The sequence below is a fragment of the Atractosteus spatula genome, chromosome 5 (assembly GCF_055471065.1).
Source record: "Atractosteus spatula isolate fAtrSpa1 chromosome 5, fAtrSpa1.hap1, whole genome shotgun sequence".
NCBI lineage: Eukaryota > Metazoa > Chordata > Actinopteri > Semionotiformes > Lepisosteidae > Atractosteus > Atractosteus spatula.
This window is the reverse complement of record NC_142710.1, coordinates 23,406,755-23,427,723: the sequence shown is the minus strand read 5'-3', so window position 1 is coordinate 23,427,723 and position 20,969 is coordinate 23,406,755. Positions and strand designations below refer to the sequence as shown.

Here is a 20,969-nt window from a genome sequence, read left to right as displayed (position 1 = left end):
AATGCAATGATTTTTCAAGGGCTGCAGGCATAACTCGACTTCAATGGAAAGCGCACCTTGAGATGTTATTTTAAGTTTGATGAGCAGCGCCGCCCTCAGGTAGTTTGACAGATTAACACTTGAAACTACAACGTTATAAAAATAATTTTCAGTCAAAAACTTCGTGATATTCTAAGACAAATAAGATGATCCCAGCATTGCTTTCTAATTTTTGTACAGGTTTCTACTGAATTGTAATATATATTATTAACACACAAACCAATTAATACATGTGCACTTGGTAAATGAAGGACTGGACATAGTATTTTTAAAGCGTGAAAAATGCACCTGTTTAATGATCGGCGTTCTGCTTGCTGAAAAATATATAACAAAAAGGCACAAAATTCACAATCACGAGGAAAACATTCATTTTAAAAAACGTAAAGAATAAAAACGTAGAAGTAAACATTTAAACGTAATAACTCACATGCATGGGAAATAGAACAAAATCAAACAACCAAATCTTTGGAGAACATTTCGCGACTATGTTATATAATGTGTATCTTGGCAGACAGATTCGGTAGTAAAGTTGTGCAGTACAAGATATCATTCCCATATCCCCGTATTTATTAGAAGAAAACACCGACATTGTATACACTGGGATCGATCAGATAATTTAAGATATTGTAATTGGCTTTAATTAAACATGCTTCGTTATAATTAACTCTGAAATTTCAGCAACCACTGGGACGCTGTTGTCACATTTGATACTGTCAGTCCAGATGTCCTAATACAATTCAATCTTCTATTAACGTTTAAATATTCATTGGGAACAAACTGAAACTTGCAAGAACACGACGGATATTGAAGAAAAATACAAACCATGAAATAAGACAGGATGTAGACCTGTTGGCTTTTTCTATAATTGTTTATAAATATATTTAACCCATCCAAATGAGCTTTTGCATGGTATTTCTAACCATTTATCTCACAGACCTTAATGAAGCACAGCAGTTAACGTCTTCCTATAGCCTATAAAACGCGATAAACGATAAATCCACGGGAAAATCGTTTTAACCGAAGTTTACTGGAAGATTAGGCACTACCTTTCAATTTCATCTTGTGTTGACTTTACCTTAATACAACTAATATCGTACAATAACCTAAAAGTTCCCAAACAACTAAATAAATGTATGGCATTCCCGAGAGGACTAATCTGGATGAACACATATAAGATACTTTCCTTTTTCACACTTATGTTTTTTGTTCAGTAAAATAATTCTACACGGTATTTTAATTATTCTTATAGTTTGAGTAAAGGCAACAAATGCATAAATATAAAATATTCTTAAGCAAAATAATAGTGGTATTGCAATAAGAAAAACGTTTAAGACTCTGAACGACAATTCATTTACAATATTTTCTTGAATCATTTTTCTGTAAAATCCCACGAAACAAGTGCACCGGCAAGCTGTACTAAAAGACCCGGTCGCCGTATAATTTGCATTTTCATTCGGATATTAAAATGAAGAGAAATCTGCCGGGCGGCGTGGGTGCCCAGAGCGTAGCCCGGGGCGATACTGATATAAAGAGGGAGAAAGAAATGAATAAAGAAACTGAGACCTCTTCCAGACTATTAACATGTAAAATATATAGTGAAATTGAAACTGAAAATAATATGTCTACGTACCATGCTCTTCCTTTTTATTAACGGTCAAAAGTGAAAAAATGACAGATTGTTTACCAAGTTTATTCCGATCATTAAGGTCTTTTAAAGTCTCCCACCTGTTTCAAAAATGAGATATAGATTGTAAGACACACATAGCCTAAGGATACATTTTAGGCTTTCAAACTATTAAATAATTAACTCAATGCACCTAAAGGAAATATTCTTTACATATATTTATAGATATCGTCGAAATTATGACCACTCTATTACACACTTATAAAATCTGCTTTGTTCTATTGAATAATATTGTATAAGAGCCGCGTAATATAATTTCACACACGTTCATATAGCAGTTAAGATTAAAAACCTATCTTCAATGCTTTGCATTAAGGTCCATTATGTCTCAATAAAAGTGGTGTTTGTAGGTATAGTGGTAAACTACGTTTCTTCTTTCATTTGCCTGCTTTTGTGTGGTGATATTGCCCCACCTACAGGAATCACAGAAACCTTCCAGCTGAGGGAAAAATCATTTTACAAGAAACTTGCATTCTGCTGTTCAGTCTGCTTACAGCTTTAAACACAACCATAAAATAAATCCCTGCATTTATATTGTATTTTTCATGGAATGTTGACAATATAATAAACAATATGATTAATAGCGAAAACAAGAAATAACAACAAGAAAGTCGTCATGACTTTTTCATAATCAACCAGTGTATTAGTAATTTAACAGATATGTATTAGGCCTATTACTATAAAACATAAACCACAGTCATATTTGAAAATAAGAAAACTTGGTGTTCACCTAGTGCACATTATACCCTCCATACTGCGTAATTAAGGATTTTAAAATATGATTTATATTTCTGACAGAAAAGATAAATCTACGATTATTCGAAACGGCGCAATTTAAGAGTGCGTATTCAGCACTCTACAGTAAGCGGGTATCACGAAATAAACCGCGTTTTAAAGCATAAAATAATGTTTTTGCGTATTTATCACGTCTGCGAACCATTAAGATTGCCATCACTTTTACATAAATTAATCTATTACCATAATTATGCATATTAAAAACTTTATGCATCCGTATATATATATATCATATATAGCCAGATAACAAATCAACAAAGTCAATTAACACATTTGATTTAATAATGAAAAAAACTGATGTTACTTTTTTTATTTTTGACTATCAAGTAAAACATTACTCATTACAGGTGGGTAGTTTTAATGTAGTGACATTTACAATACTTGTAATATAATTATATTAAAGTACAATATTCTTGTTAATGGAGCATTAAAAGATCGACTGAAACGAGAGACTTACGTCCAAATACTAAGTTGCTTTAAATGGGATATTAAAATTCCGCTTCTTACCTGTTTTATTTCCGATGTCCTATTTGTTAGATAATTTAAAAGAATTGAAAAAATAAAAAATGTACAAAATCAACAAAAAATACGCTTTCCGAATCGTAAATGTAGTGTTTGTTGTAGCGGGGAAAAAGGATTCTGTGATTTGTGTATTTAATACAATACAGTACTTACCTTGTGACAGTGTAAGGAAAGCTCAGCGGAGTACAGGGATGTACAAACAGCGCCATCGCGCAGGCGCTTTCGTAGTTACTCCAGGGGCTAAATGCAATGTAGAAATAGGCTACATGTTTTCGGTTTCTTTTGATAAGAGAAGGTGAACAGGAGCTGCAAGAATTTTGGACAGACTAAGATATTCTGTTTTTAAAACGTGACTTTATTGATTGCGCCATTTAATGAGAACGCCATTAAATTGCTATAAAACCATTTTTATATTTGTACTTTCTGGAGCTTAACATCACCTAGTAACATTGCCCACAGGAGCCTAATGTGCAGTTCCTTTTGTAAATTAAAATAAGCCACTATCAAAATATATTAAATGCAACCATTTCTAGTACTAATTCTGTCACTTTCTTGGTCAGTCCCAGTCCCTTAGTATAGGTTGTACAAAAACATTACACTTCTAATGGATCCAACTGTTGCCAACTGTTCACACAATGTCAATTAATAGTTAAAAAGTTTATTCTTGTATACGCAAGCTTTATGCTCTAAGTTAAGTGTGTTAATGACAGAAAGGGAAGAGATGACAAACATCCCACTGGAAACTACACCCTTGGACCAAGATCAATGTAGATTTAAAAAAAAGATTAGTGCTATACTTAAAATACATCTATTGTTTTAAAAGTTCTTATTTGTATTAACATCATTGACAGGTATACAGTTTTAATTGTATTAACATCCCACCTATAGTCACACAATAAAAATGTTTCCTTTGTAGCTTTCAATACCTTTTAGCTATTTTTCTTTCCTTCTGAATAAGGATAAGCAAAGGCACCATGATAGAAAAGGTCATATCCTCAAAACATACAAAATGTAATGTCAACTCCTGAAGTACTGAAGGTTAAATATTTTAGTGAAAAGTGTCAAGAATATGAGAGAATGTGAGCCATGTTGACTGAAATTGTGACCCACTTCCTTAAGTAACTGTCTTTGTGCCACAACACTGAATTCCCCAGCTCACAGACCTATTGGAAATGGGGTCAAGAGGTGAGAGTTCATGTATCATGTGACCCGGAGTTCAAGTTAAAATGTGGCAGTAGTTTTCACTAGGGACCAAGAAAAACAAAATCACAAGAAAACTTGCTCCATGTTCCCTGAGCCTTGTCAGGCACGCAGAACTGAAGACTTCTATTTGTGGAAATAGAAAAAAAACATCTAGGTTTGAAGGAGGTATATAAATATTATCTGTAGAGCACTGAAACCTCAGTGTATCCCCAGACCTAATTAAAATGTGTTTTCCATACTATAGCAATTATGCCATCTAATGATGCTGGCAGTCATTCATTACCATTGTGCCATGCCAGGAATATGCACAAATTGCTATACTATGGCAAAGATCTGTTATGTTTTTGTTTCATAAATTAACGTAATAAAACTATTGCATTGAGTTTGGAATATTTTCAAGAAAAAAAATGCATGCAATGCACAAAAGATTTGGAATCACAAATGAGTCTACCACTGCAATATGCCAGTTACAATACTTAAAATGTTAAAGTAATGAACTTACTGGTAATTATCAAGGCAAATTTTAGAACAAATGGATGTGACCATATGCTGTATCTATGTAATGCTATTCTACAATTGCCCCCTCTGCTGTGAGAAAGAAACACATTTGAATAAAACAGGAGTAAGCCATTTGCTCTACATTAATTTCAATAAGACTGTCACTGTATATGTACTAGCCTACATGCAGTTGGAGCTTAATCATGCCAATACTGTATATTGAACTTAAGGTAATTTCCTAATTTTACAATGTGGGCAATTTACAAATAACTTTGCTTTGAATCATTCAATTCCATGATAGACATGATTCATGATTACACTATTATCCTTTTCATGTTTCAAATGATGCACTTTGATATATTGTGATAGAATATAACCACAGAACAAACTGAAATGAAAGGGGTCAAGAAGATCTCAGTGGCAAATGAAAACAGAATATCATTTCTCTCTTAAAGGTTTTGATGACTTAAGTGCTTAGGTGTGCTAGTTCTAACGCCCTTAGGGAAATAGAAACTCAGGTGCCCTGAAAAGCTAAATTGTCCCTTTACACTTTTGCTTTGGCCACTGCTTAGAAAGTCTCTCCAACGTCAAGTGCCTTTCAGTTCCACTGTGCTGTTTTGGACAATACATGCAATGAAAAGGTGAACACACTGCTTTACACAAGACAATGACCACTCTGTAGATTATATTGCATTGCACTGAGAGCTGTAAAGATGTAATTTGTGAAAAACTGTTTTATGTGCTTTGATATGTCCCATGTTCCATTCTCATTACAAAGGAATAGCCATACAGATATATTGTCTTCCCTCATTCTATATTCAAAGCAGAGAGTGAAGACTGAACCCAGGTGTGCAAGGTCCCAACTCAGACGACATGTCTGTGTGGCCAGAACAGTCAAAGATCCATTAAAAAGCAACAGGTAAGACCTTATATTAGTGCATGGGAGATTTTGATAACACTCTAATGGGTAGTTTAATGTTGTTGATTTTGGAGATACATTTACAAGTAGAAATATATAGGCTTTGTAAAGGGAACTGTGAAGAAATCTGAATGAAAAAAAGTATACATTGTATGATGAGGAAGATACAAGATAGGAAGTGTTACTTTTCCTTAAACATAAAAAAGCACAATGTAAAAATAAACAATTCAAATTCTGAAAGTCAAAACAATGCTTTTTAGCAATGCATTTGTTAACATTTTGGAATTTGACAGTTTGTGTTTTGAGAGTAAATCTGGTTACATAAACATAGGAAGACAATCAATTTTTAGCTGTGATAGTTTCAAATAATTTCAGTTCCTGTTACCTTTGATATTTACACAACACAGAACAAGACATATTACAATGATCCTTCTTGACATGGGTGTTGTCCCTATAGGGCTTGAAATGAGAATGAAGCAGAGTCTCTGCTGGATTAAGGTAAAGAGTGAAAATACATTTTCAGAATCTGAAGCTCCTAATTCATTTGAAGTTGGAAGTAGAAGACACTGTATTTGACAGAACATTGTAAGAAAAGTACATGAAACTAATTTTTGTTCTTTGTGTTATAAGCATTGGATACACCAATATTTTTCATCAAACCTTTTATTTTTCTAAACTACCCATTTTATAGCCCTGCCTGAAAACGTATGTGTTAAGTCTATGAAAGATGCTTGCATATACTGTACAAGCCTGAGTAATTGTACTTGAAGTGAACACTGTTGCTCCACTGAATAAAATCATATCTACTAACTCTGGATTTCTTTTGTCATAATACATATCGTCCGAGTATTAATTGTAAATTGAATACTGGTGAATAAACTCCAAAACAAAGGAGCACATTTAGTGAGGCAACTAAAAATGAAAATACAAAACTGAAAGCAAACATTTAATAGTCACAACAAGCATTGTAATGCCTCAGGCCTAGGGTTTTCCAAACCAAACAGTACTGAGCTGATGGGTTAGAAACATGAACAGACATAAATGGTAGATTGGCCATTTGGATTTATATTCATTGGGTTGGCTCAATTCCTCTGCAATATTGAGTTCCAAGCTAAATACAATGTCTTTGTTGTCATTATAAATCAATTAGTGAATAGTTTACAGTGATGAAAAAGGCAAGATGGTGTAATTCACTACAGTTTTATTATTATACCACAGAGAAAAGTAGCTATGGAAACAAAACTTAAATAGTCCTCAATAGTTCACTTCATGTTTAAGAACACAAGAGCTTTTTCCTTTGTTGTTGAATATCATTTAGTAAACTCAAATTCTTGGCATTCAGTGCACCACAGTCTCATAGTTTAAATTGGTTTGACAACCACAAATAACTTACACTTTTAAAATTAATTAAGAGAGCACTATTTTTTATCCAATAATAGCATATTAAAGTTACAACAAACCACCATCCATTTCCTCATGATGGTTTCTGGAGCATAAACAAAAACGTTCAATCTGTGAGTTTTGATATTGGTACTTCTTTTAATTTGAGGTGGAATTATTATAACACTACTGTACAAATTCTGGACCACCAAACATCTTTCAAAACTAAATTTGAGTTGCATGCATTGACTTATAAAAGAAAAAAAAACTGTCCCTTAAATTCCTAGAAAATCAATAAAAACCTGGAGAGCAAACGTGAACTGTATGGACAATATTACTAATTTGGAGGTGTGAATCCTCTTTTACTTACATGAAGAATGAGGGGTGATGAGATTTCATGAGAAAACAAGAAAGAAAACACTAAAAATAATCATTGTTATTCTAATGCTGAATAATGTTTGGTGGCTGGGCACCCTTCCTAACAATTCCACATCTGTGTTTAGGAACTACAGTCTCATTTGTAGCCTCTGCCATCTCCTTGGTTATGGTATGTATGAGAATTACACAATATTGGACTTTGCTAATTGGTTTACAGGCTTTGAAAACAATCTGCGAAAGTAATAATTTGCATAAAGGAAACACCCTGTATCCTTGGCTACCTTGGCTGTATCCACCTGTTTCTAATGTAGCAATAGGATGATAAGAAAGATATTTCACTTTCTCATTTTTATTCTGATATATGCTGCTCTTTCTCTTACTCAATGATACATTAATATGAAGGTTGGTCATATGACTACAGGGTATTTAAATGTATTCTCTTAAAATAATGTAAAATATGTTAAATAACATATTAAAATATCTATTAAAATAACATAAAATAATGTTTTATAATGTAAGGGTTGTCATATAAATTCAGCATTCCCATTACATGATCTTTGCTCTTATTGATTTATCAAAAGGTGTGCATCTCTATCTCATTATAAAACAAAAAGCAGAAAAGTCTAATTATTTATAACCAATATGAAATTGATTTACACAGAAACCTTGTATTGCTTTATGTAAGTATATCTGAAAAAAAAAATCAAGATTCAATATTTCCTGTTCAAAAGCACCTTTGAAATTATGAGCCTTTTATTTTTTTTTTTACATAGAAGATGTAACCATGTAGAATCTTCTTGAAGAGACAGAGAACAATTTGCTATCATGGCATTTGCTTACTCTCTTAAAAACATAAAGATATCAGGAAAAGAAATGCAAACAACTGACAAAATTCACAGACCCTTTGGTGACTAAATAAAAGCAATTAATTTAGGTATTTAGAGCCAACAGGTTTATAGGAAACCCTGAACCAGAATTACATTCATCTTTTTCACAATTGCTGTTGATCATTTTGACAGAGAGATTTAACATCAAGATTATGGAAACCTAAACCCGGTAAATACAAGATGTGATTCACTCTCATGCCTCTGCATCAGATTCTCTTGATGGATTTCCAGCATTACAATACAGAACCTGCCATCTGTTATTCTCTCTTTATAAATTCTCCTCTAGTAATCAACAATTAAAAGACCGGTTTGGCTCAGTGAATGGGATCGACAGTATCAATTTCCCATTAATAAATAGAAATTATATTCAATAATATGCACATATACCTCTTGACTCTTGCTAAGTGAAATTGATTAGCTGAAACAGTCAGTCTAAATGGTGTTGGTAGGGATTTTGGGTTGAGAAGATTGATGTGCAAAAATATACAATAAGGCTAGATTTAAAAGCAATTAATATACCCACCGATTAACACACCTTTTGGAATCTTTACAAAGCTGGACACATTTCCATATTTCTAGATAAAGATTATATAAATAAAATATCTAAAATATGGCTTTATCTGAACTGTCAAAATTCTATAGAAACATTCTAAGAACTAGAATGTTTTAAGAAAAGAAAAATTCTATAACATTAAATAATATAATTTAATTAACAGAAAAAATAAAGGAGAATACAGAATTAGAAACCTGTTTAGCGCAATGATGACTTGCTCTTGATATATTATTGAATTCCATAAGATCACTTACATACTCCACTTCTATGAGAAAATACATCTCAAACCATTGGTATACTGTACATATTGATGTTGCCGTTGTGTCTCAGTGAAATTTCTGCAATGTAAACAATTTTGCTGATACATAGTTTTGTATGTAGAATAATATGACTGTAATTATTTCTCTGACAAATCACTGGAACGTTCAGCTGACATTCTGCTGCTACTGAAGGGTGACATTTTGTTGTGTTCTTAATTATGTTTATAGAACTTTAAATTGATTTTATTTCCGCTAATTACTAAAGGGCCAGTGTAGTGTTAAATAGTACTTGACGCTAGAGGTAAAACATAAACAGGCAATAATGTTTTGTCATGTAACGCCTACCTTAAATTTATTAGAATGCACAGCTAAGCAAATACTTTGAGTACAAAGGAGTAAGAAATATTTTAAAGGATGTGGGGAAGGTGTTTTATTTTCTTTCAGAAATAAGATGAGTCATCTTCATTACATTCTAAAGCACAACTAACTTTCTGCATAAATCTAAACTGAGACATCTGTGGTGTAATGTATGAGAATATGTTCTTAAGCAGAAGGCAGAATGCATCTTAATTCCCCTTACCTTTAACCCTCCTGAGATATTGTAAGGGTCTCCCATCTTAGAAATGGATTTGATTTAACCTTTATGCAAGATTAACTAATCCTTAGAAATTACTTCCAACCAAATTTACAACCAAAGTGTTAGGATGCAACAGGCAAATGAACTGAACACTGTCTGCATTATTAATTTATAATATTGTCATTATTCTGTTTGGTGACCTGGGAAGTTAAATTTTGCATGGATTAAGTCTTTACCACCTTGAACTTCACTATCTAATCTTTCCTATTCTTTGTTCTTTTTAAAGAGTCATTTTATGTACTTGACTCTGCAAAATCTTTGCGGTCCTTATTTTCATATGTAATCTGCCACACTTCCGGCACCTATTACATTAGGAATGTCTGCTTAGTGACTGACAGATCAACGCAGGGGTAGCAATCCATATGATTCAGGGATCTTTGGGAATTCTTCTTAGCTATAGGATGGGTACTGTCAAGGCAAAACAAAGCTTCAAAGGTGATTCCAGTTAAGTAAATAACCTTAAAAATGTCAGTTTCCATATTACCCTTGTTTTCCAGCAAAACAAGGTCTGGCTGAGGTTTCCATTCCCTTGTGTAAGTTAAAGTTACTGGTTCTGTCAATATTATCTTCTAACCTGAACAGCTCAAGTAAAGGTCTGCTTATATTAAACATGTTGGTTTTGTCTTCATGATATTTTAAACAAGATTAAGAAATTTTAGTGAGTTCAAGAACAGTCAATAAATACACTCCTTTATTTGTGGAATCTTAATCAACAGAGATTTATAATGTTAATAATTATATAATGTCGGCCAAATATAGATTTACACTGGTCTTATTTAAACATATATTAAAAAACAATTTATTGCTTATTCGAATGACAGAAATATGTACCAATGCTGAAGAAGCTGTGTAAAATTAACAGAATAATCTTAATTCAAGGATGAACAAAAATGTAGGTAATATTTTGAATTTAAAAATACAGATGTCCTTTAGAATGGTTTTCTCTGTGTTTTATATTAAACAAGTCTACAAAAGGAGTACAGAATGAGATGTACAGTCTCAATCATTATGTTTCTGCAAATTATTATAATACTACTATTTTAAAATGTTTGTCATAATTCATTATCAGAAAATAGCATAGTTAAAACAAACCTTTTTCTCTGAACACATGTATTCCATTCTGAAAACTGATTTACATTGCCCAGCTGTTCCACGTTACATGCTCAGCATAAGAAATACAAATAAATATCCCATCTATATGAATCTAACAATTGACCTTCAGCTTAATAGACTTAAGTGTAGACACCAACATTGTTGATATAATGAGATTTTTTATCACTTACAAAATTTGATGTATTATTCTCAGAATCCTACACTGACCTTTCCCTATAGAGTATGATAGTGAAATGTCTCTGTAATTGTTTGGTATTCTATGGACAATTGACCTTGGAACTGTGGAATCAACTGTCTATTTATCTGGAAAATTACAACATGCTAAAATCAGATTATACTGATTTACAAGCCCCTACTTTAGCTGCCAATTGTGTATTGGGCATAGTAGACCTTGTCTCAGCAAATACCTTACAGCTGCATGTGATGAATCACTCACTTGATATTTCCTTATAAATTACTGCAGTTAGTGAAAATGTAAGACATTCAAACCACAGCTCAATGTAATACAATACTTTTCATAAATGACCAAAAGTCAAAAGTACTGCTAATTCCAGCTTCATTCCACATACATTCTAATTCTACTCAGCGCTGCAATATTTCCTGATTTTTAAAAAAAGCTAAACTTGTCACACAATGTGATTTCTTATAAGCAATCTATAATCATGTTTTCCGAAACAAAATGTTTCAGAATTCTGTGCAATCCAGGACCAGTGGACTCACTATATGAAAATTTCTTAGCAGCCACAGATGTATACAGTATAAATACTATACCATACACCTCACTGCTTTGACCTTATTTGAAATTAAGCAATTTATAATATTGGCAATGTTTATATACACATCTGCCCTCTTCTTCATCATTAAAAAAATAGTCAGAAAAACCCTTTAAGCCAAAATTACCTATTCCATTATGTACTCTGCTTGCATAATTTCTTCAATGATAAATTTTAAAGAGAGCATCCAGAACTCTTTTGTATACAGGTATATGGTCTACAGGTTTTAGGGCAAACATTCATTGTATCTTACTTCATAGATAAAACGTCTAGACTCACTTTATCATTAGAAGATATTAAAATCAACAATAAACTGACACCAAAGTCCAAAAGATTTGTGCAATAATTTGTATATCTGACCTCTTAATTGGAAACATAATTTAATGATGCCTGAATGCTCTTTAATGTGGAGTCATATCAGTTCCATTTTGTACCTATTGTATACAGTATGTACTGCAGTGGTTACAACGTATGATGCAAATTGTATCAGTATTGAAAGAAACTTGGTTAAATGAATTTATTTTCAAAAAAGATTTAGGGGGGAAATTGGTAACATTTCAGGAGAAGAGTAAATCTGTACCATTAAACAGAACATAAAATTGTGCCTTTGTACATAGTCTTTTGTTCTGCATCTTTAGAGAATTCCGTTACTGAAGGGGGACTACATTTTGAGCAAAAGAAAGGGCTCCACGGGTATAAAGTTCCCATAGGGAACAATGATGAAAGTTTCACCTTGCAGAACATGGGTGTAACGTTAACTGGAATATTGTGGATCAAAGACTTGTAAACAAAGTAGGTGGAAATGCTGTAAGAGTATATGTGATCCAGAAAGGACATGTTCCTGAAAGAGACAGGCCAGTTTAGGAAACACAGGAGACAATTATAGTGACCAAAACCAAGTGTAAATGTTCTCCTCAAATTAGACAGAAATTATTGCAGTAGAAGATTACAAATGAAGCCAACATGAAGGAAATTGCTATGATAGCATCTGTCAAAAAAAATAAATAAAATTCTTTCTAAAAGACACCTTGGTCTTGCGTGAATTAATATATAAAAATCAGAGTACAGTAAAAATGCAGGTCTAAATTCTCTAAAAACATATCCCAACAATAATTAAAAAATGTATGAATTTGACAAGGAATACATGTTGTAGAATACACAAAAAAGTAAAACTTTTTGCTTTCATGCTACTGGACCTGATGTACTCCCTCAATAAAACTTTAATAGCCTTTTCCTCTGGAGAACAACAGCAAGTTGGACCACTTATGAAAATGTCAAAGGGGTGTATATGTTTTTATAGGAACATGATGCAGGGCAAGATGAATGTATATAAGAAAAAGGCAACATCAAAATAAGCAGATGTACAGTTATGCTGCTCTGAATGCCCCAAGGAAATCAACCAAAGGCACATCAATATCCAGAGCATCAGAAGACAGTTGTCAAGAGTTGGTCAGTATGGCAGCACACCATTTCCATCATACACTGACTGCCCATTATGATCTTTATGAAGTGTCCTTCTGGGGGGTCTTGATCTTCAAATATGAGTTTGAAGACTCTTTTCTTTTATTAGTTACTAAGCTCTTTATACTTGTACCATATTGCAGCAGGTTACAAGCCTAAGCTTTATTGTCTTACATTATTGAAAATCTAGATTCCTGAAGCCATTTCCCTTAGGTCAAGCTTTGTCTGAGAATACATTCTCATTTCTCCATGTGTAGTGGGCTGTACTGCGAGAAGACAGAGGAGATTGTGCCAGTAATACACTTAAATCCATTTTAGTTGACTTACTACAAACTTCAGTCTTTCCCAATTGCTTCTCTTGTGCTACAAGTAATTCCTTGATAACTTCAAAAAGCAGCGTCAATGAAACCTATGATTAAAAGGAACACCGGAGGCAACTTAAGCACTGGTGTTGTGCTGTTGTAATACAAGATAAACTGATCGCTACAGTATTAAAATAAATGAACATTCTTAACATAAAACCAAACTAATTTATGGAACAAAAGCACCTTGTGGCTGCAATTTATCTCCTAATGAGCTTTAAAAACAAGGATTGAGGATTTTAAAGTTGCAAAGATTTTTTTTTTCTGAAGCAAAAACCAATGATCAAACTGAAATTACAGAAAAATCTACAATGAAGATGAACTTTTAGAAATAAAAAAAGATGGAAGTGACTCTGAAGAGTATAAAATAACAGCGAACACAAAAAACTACTACAAATCTATTCAGCATGATTCTGAGACACCATTGTTTACTTTTGAATATCGATATTTTAGATGGATAAATTTTTATCTTCAGTATTCCCAGATATCAATATTCTTAGACGTTCAATTAGTCTCATTCAATTAGCTTTTTATCCAATGGGTTAATTACCAAATTACACTTCTTTTAAAGTGAAGTGTACACTTTCACTAGCTAAAAAAAGTGCAATAAAACTTTGTTTAAATTATTGGAAAAAAGGTGAGGTTTATCATTAGCACATTAAAATAAATGCATAAACATTAATTTTAGAAAGAATAATTAAAATTTGATTTATTAGTAGCTGGTATACAAATGTTTACATCAAAAGATTAGAAAAAAAGGAAAAATAAATCAAGTTAAATTAGGCTTGGAAAACAAAAAGTGGAACAACTTTTTTTTCCAGAATTCCATGGGAATTTTTCTACACTTGTCAGGGCAATTACTGCTATGATTCTATTTTTCATACTGTTACTTCAAACATTTTTAAAAACACCAGGAGAACATGAGTACTTTCATTATATTCCAAAAATAACAAATTTCCCATAATTTAGTCTACAATACAGTGCCACATAGCTCAAATCTGATAAAACTGGATCCTCTGACATGCATACACAATTCTAAGTAAACGTAAGGTGCACTAACCTTTCTTTTAAAAATAATATTTACCCTCAAAACATATGATGGACTGTACATTTAAAAAAATACACTGTAATGTTGAAAGATTAAAAAAAATACTTACCCTGAATGCTGTAGAATGATATGTGGTACAATATTAATGCAAAATCAAAAAGCCTGTAAACAGAGTTATACAGTAGTTGTTCAATCACCTATATACTGTACATTTATATGCAAATATAATATATATTTAAGACAATCTTCCAGCATGATATCATGTAAAAACTTGCAAAACACTGCAAAGAAAAACATATTTGTTGCCAAATCCTTCATTTCCACTGTTCAATGATTAAAGTCAATGTATTTTAAAATCCATTTATTATTAAATATTCTGAGGTTTTCAACAATTCAACAATTTCCGACCGAAGTGATCCTCACAAAAATACAATACCTGAATCAGTCATTTCCCTTTAATGCAGGTGTAAACAGTCTCTTTATTTCTAAACAGCTGTCAGTAATTGAAAAAGAAATACAAAATTTCAAGAATGCTTTCTACTTACATACTTATACAAACAATAATTTCTTTTATCAAAAAAGCAACTAACTACATTTTCATTTTATTCTTCAAACTATGTTAATACTACAACATATATAAAAACCAAATAAATTCTTATCTAGTAATCATGATTAGAATTCTAAACATTTTACTTAAATTCTTGATTTGAAAAATAAATGAAATTAAGGTATTTAATTTACATGCAAGTAGTAACAAAACAGTATTAATAACATTGATCAAATAAGGTTTATCTTAAAAAACTGCATAAAAAATGTAATCAACTCCAATGTTTTACAATTACATAGAATAACGTAATATTTCCTGATATTACCTCCTAAAACATACAGTACATACAACATACATCTTACAGTACAGTAAGATATACAGTAGCATCCAAAATTTTCTCTCCCTTCTTTTAAGGCACCAGGGGTTTTGACAGTTAGCCCTTTCTGAATACTGGTTTGTCATACAATTTTAATTTGTGATTAAAGAAATACTAAACATGCCTTTTAGTTTCATAAAAGAAGTCTTGTTAAGTCTCCACTTGTGGAAAAGATTCTACATTCATCTTTACAAAACTCATGATGCATTTCGGTATCCAGGCTGCACAGTGATTTTCAGAATCCCATGATATGGTTAATATGACCCTGAAAGAAGGAGAAAATTATCTTTACAAATTACACAGATTTAGTTTAAGTTTAAGTGACATACAATCCAATTTTTAACTGTTTTTATCCTCACTCAGTGAAGAAGACTAACTGGAGAACAGAAGCGACCAGAAACAAACATCTTTTTTATACCCAGCATCACCTTGTAATCTGTATTTCCCATTTTATCTTACCTTAGTAAGACCCTGTACTGTACTGTATTCCTGATGTCATTGTGTTACACCAAATTAAAAAAAAAAAGATGATGGCTTTTTTAAAAGATTTTGAACAATTCCTTAACTTCATAAAACACAAAAGACAAACTTCCCCTTAGTCAGCTCATGGGATTCTAAAAGACCACGATTAATTATACTATCTGAAAACCACAATTACTGTATTGTTCACAGTTAAAAAATGCAAAATAAAAAATGACAATTATTACAATATCTTAGTAAAAAAAACATTGAGCAAAAACTGGCACCTGTGGTTATTTTAAAGAATTTTTACATTATATAAAGAGCTATGTCGTCATTTAAATTATTCAGTATATTGTAACTTTAATCAAAGTTAAAACTGGAATTGGGTGAAAATCACAAGGCCCTGTACACAGAATAGTCACTGAAGATCTTTTCTTTTTACTTCCAGAAGTGGATCAGAATATGATAATGTTCTCAAAATGATAATTAATCTTTGATTTTCCACCTTTTTTTCCTTTCTGAAGCTCATCACTAGAAAGTGGCTCTTTCTTAAAAGCACAGGTCGCAAGGCAAGACTAAACAAGACATACTGTATACACGAAAGCACACAAATACAGTTTACAGACCTCGATTAACATAGCCAGCATGTCTCTGGAAGGCGAGAAGAAACCAAGAAACAGAAAGAAAAAACACACAAATTCTAGGAGGACATGCAGACTTCTAACAAAACGTGCAAATCAACGACTGGGAAAAACCAATAGGAATTTCAGCAGCAGAAACTGAAATGGTAGACATGGTTAATGATTGCTTTCTTAGTTTGTCGAAGAACAAAAGTCAAAGTTCTGTATTAATTAGCATCAACATAGAAGATCTCAGATATCTGTATTTCAGGTACAAGAAGCATTCAAAATTCATTAATCTCCAGGGACCAATGGTATTCTACCATTTGTAGTTAAGAAAAAAGGAGATTTTATTCATAACCCATTAAATTAACTCTTCCAGCAGTTGCTCGAGACAGGGGAAGTGCTATTGGACTGGAGAATTGTTTTACATTGTTAAACACTGTCTATACTTAAAAAGGGTGATAAAACTAAACCAAGAAATTACAGACAGTCTATACTGCAATGTTATGGAAACAATTATTAGTACTAAACTATAGGATGACCAATATGGAATTCTTTGAGGAACAGTATAAGCTTAAGATCTTACTGAACTTAGGATATGGTGTATTTACATTTTCAGAAGGCTTTCGATAAAGTTTAATTCTTAAAATTACAGGCGGCAAGATTTTGGAAAAATGCACGTGTTTAAAAACTGGTTAACAGAAAATTGAGTGAAGATAAGAGGTGAATGCTTAAACTGGGACTGGGAAGTAATTAATGGAGTACCACTAGGATCTGTACTAGGGCCACTGCTTTTCCTACTTTGTATCAATTAAGTAGATTCTGATGTATTTGTCAACAATCTTAACTGATTTACTTATCTCAAAACAACATGATTAGTAACCACTAGAGGCACCAAATGAAATTCAAAAAGATGTAGCTAGAATTGTGGGCAAACAGTAGTCAGATGTTACATAATGTGTTACATGCAGATAGTATAAACAAACTATAAATACAAGATGCAACACTTTGAGATTTAAGAGAGTTTCAGGTTTATGTTGACATCATTTAAATTTACTAGACAACATAGGAAAGAAGTAAAAAAGCATACAAAATGATATTCAGTCAGAAACATAGAACTCAAATCAAGGGATGTTGTGTTAATATTGTAAAATACAAAAGTTATTGGTACTGTGAAATCAGTCAAGAAAAGAACAAACAGATACACTCTGGCATTCAAGTGATTGTCCTAAACTGATAGGCTGAAAGAACCTAACCTTTTTAGTCTTCATCAGAGAAGACTATGAGAAGACCTGATTCAAATGCTCAAAGTCCTCAGAAGCATTGACTTGAAATGGACTACTTCAGAAAGAACAGTGAATCACAAACCCGAGACCTCCTCTTACTTAAAACCTTTTTAAAATTCAGGTCTGAAAATGGAACAAACCTGCTCTTAATTTTCATTTTTGTTCTTGGTTGATGGTTTAATTACTTGAAGCTTGAACAACCTTTACTTACTGTTACAACCTCTCAGGTTTTTAAATGCATAACAAATAAAATAACTTTCAGAACAGAAGTTAATCTGGACCTCTTCTTCACAATATGTCTAGAATATATCTATCCTGTCTGGAGGATGAATAGCTAAACTCTACAAAATATTCCAAATTAAGTATTATTTTTTAATTTCAGTCATTTTAATTTATTTGAATATTCACTCATTTTTGGCCTTCTCAATGGATTCTCCAAACTATATAGATTACAAGTTTGACAACATATACATTCTAATCCTTTTCATGGACCACTTCCTTTATTAACACTATTTTAAAATAATGTACATTCTGGTTTCTTGCATTCAGGACTCTTTGAACCTGCAATACAATAATTTCCATTTGCTAGGCAACTCAATAGTGTCTAAAAATGTTTCACTATGGGCCTAGAATGGTAGCTTGCAATGTTGACTTACTAGTAGTCTATATTATGTAAAATATGTTACTTCTTAAACCTGTGCAAACAGTAATTACAAAACTCAGAAAAAAAATACTCACAGACTCTCCAGCCTTGCAACGCAGACAGAGCTGTGCGAATCCGCCATCTTCAGATGCATACCTCTGGTAAAATAACATAGAGATGAGGTATATTTAAGATATTTCCCTGGCATTTAAGAAAGCACAATATACATAATAAAACACTATATGTATGCTTACATACATATAGTGTTTTGTTTTGACCCTTATGACTAAATTAATGTTTGCAGAGTTATGGATTTTATTAATAAATTAAAACAGATAGTAACTGTGTTAATAATTGATGCCTATTTTATTGTTAAAGACCAAACATACTGGAAATACATACAACATAACAAAGGAGAAAAAAAGCTGATGAGAATAAAACACTTGAATTACAAAATAAAAAAGCAAAGGAGACATAAAAATGCCATTCTTTCAAAGGACAGTCAACATAATGCCTTCAATAATACACAACATTATGGCTCTCTTTGTATAACATACAAAGCAGAAAGTAAGCTTCTCAGTTTTGAGTCTGGCATTTAGCATTAAAGATAAAATTAAATGGGATTATATACAAGTGGATCACTTGTCACTCTTTGTTTCCTATTCCTTTCTGCAACAGATATATTAGAAGAGAAGGGAAAAGGTACTGTAACTAGGGTCAGTTTCATGTGCCTTTCATATTAGCCCATTTCATAGTGAACCCCTTGGGTCCAGCCATACAAATTCCACATACCTTTTTTGTAGAGAGGAAACTGATTTGAACACCTGATATTTCCACCAGGATAAATTGATTTTGTTTAGGGTGCACACCAGTTAGATTTGAATATAAAGAGTTAGGGGTTTGGTGTTTTTTCATGCACAAATTAGCCTGTGTCGCTCTTGCTACTTGTCACATATAACACTTTTGAGAATTTTAAATTAAAAACCCAATGCACACATTTTCACAAGCTGCAGTGGGTGTCAGTCATAATATATGAGGGAATCAATAACATTTATTCGAGGTGTTTAGGTATAAATGAGAAATAAGATGCCTGAAATATGCACGTACTGTAAAACGACGTGAAAACGTCTCCTACCATATCAGAGGTCTGGGTGGAGGTAATACAGAGGAAGGCAGTGCAGTTTGGATTCCGTGCCCGAGGAAGAGACTGCTGCTGATGCATGTCCCAGGTATCCATGGGACTCTCTGTTAACTTTGTGCCCACAGCGCCATTTTCAAACTGATCACAACTTCCAGACCCACCGCAGAACCGCTTCTGGGAAAGGAGTCAAACAAAGCACGGTAACCCTTAGCAACGTGTTTGCCTTGTGTTGTTATTGGTAGCTATAAGTAACATTTCAGTTCTTACAAATGCTTCAAATAATTAATGACACTGCCACTGTTCACTGAATGAAATAAATGTCCACTCTTCTGAAAAAAAGTTTCACTCTTGGCATTGAAATAGAAATATGCTGTCATTGACCTAATGCTGTAACAGCCCAGTCTGAGAATTAATTTATAATACAGAGCACGTTTGATGCCAGCTACTATACAAAGACGGTGTTTTGAAGGGAAAAAAAGGCTGAACGGAAAACTACAGCCTTTTTTAAAAGTAGAAAATGGTCTATTTAGAAGCTAAAAAACTAACTACACGCACATTTCCAACTGCTTCAAGTGTAACAGCTACAATTAACCATAATAAAACCAGTTGTGCTCACATGATATGAATTGGTGATAAAAGGGACTAAACACTGCCAAGTTATTCTGGCAGCACCACCTTCAGCACTAAAAATAGTCAGCAGATATTTCAATGCACTGTCTATCACAAGAGGAGGCACATAAAGGTCATACTACAGTACATATCCAGTTTGTAACTAACACACCAAGTGCTTGATTCTTCGAAGTATAAACATTGTAGCAGCCGAGCGCTACGTAAATCCACCTTACATGTACGTCACCGATTGGCTTTCCCACCGGTTGGCGAAACACGTTTATGTTTTATGTCCTGACTTACCGTCTGGTTCACATTTACTTCAAGATCCTCTTCGTGGCGGCGTTTGTTCTGTGCTGGAACCATGCAATCCATCGACATTGCCATCTGATCGTACAAATCAATTATTTTCAGGCAAAGTAATAAAAGTTAAAAAGCGATCCCAAGGATAAGAGAACATAAACGATTGGATATTTTTATTTAAAAAAATAAAGTAAAATAGCATACGGGTTGGGACTGTACGTTAACAGCTTAATTAAAGAAAACCATTCATTTCCATCATTCAGTAATGCATTTCAGGTCTATTACCCTTCACTATAGTCCATCGGATACAACCTTGAGAGTTTTCTTCAGTTATCTTTTTTTCCGCAGCGGGAAATCACGTTACACAGAGCACTTCATTAGTACAGGAAGGACAACAACCTATCAAAGGAGACGCTACCCAGAAACGTCAGGACGCGCACGCCATACTTCTGAGGGGCAAGACGCGG

The 20,969-nt window shown here is 32.9% G+C and overlaps 1 protein-coding gene across 1 annotated transcript; it reads right to left on the bottom strand.

Moving 5' to 3' along the window:
- Window positions 1-14,972: 14,972 nt before the first annotated feature.
- LOC148834772 (uncharacterized protein C10orf143 homolog) lies at window positions 14,973-20,849 on the bottom strand. The gene is made up of 4 exons (XM_088916488.1): window positions 20,503-20,849; window positions 19,585-19,764; window positions 18,545-18,607; window positions 14,973-15,700 (listed from the first exon to the last, which is right to left on the bottom strand). The coding sequence occupies exons 1-4, from the start codon at window positions 20,584-20,586 to the stop codon at window positions 15,671-15,673; spliced, it is 357 nt and encodes a 118-aa protein (XP_088772614.1). The 5' UTR covers window positions 20,587-20,849; the 3' UTR covers window positions 14,973-15,670.
- Window positions 20,850-20,969: the final 120 nt, after the last annotated feature.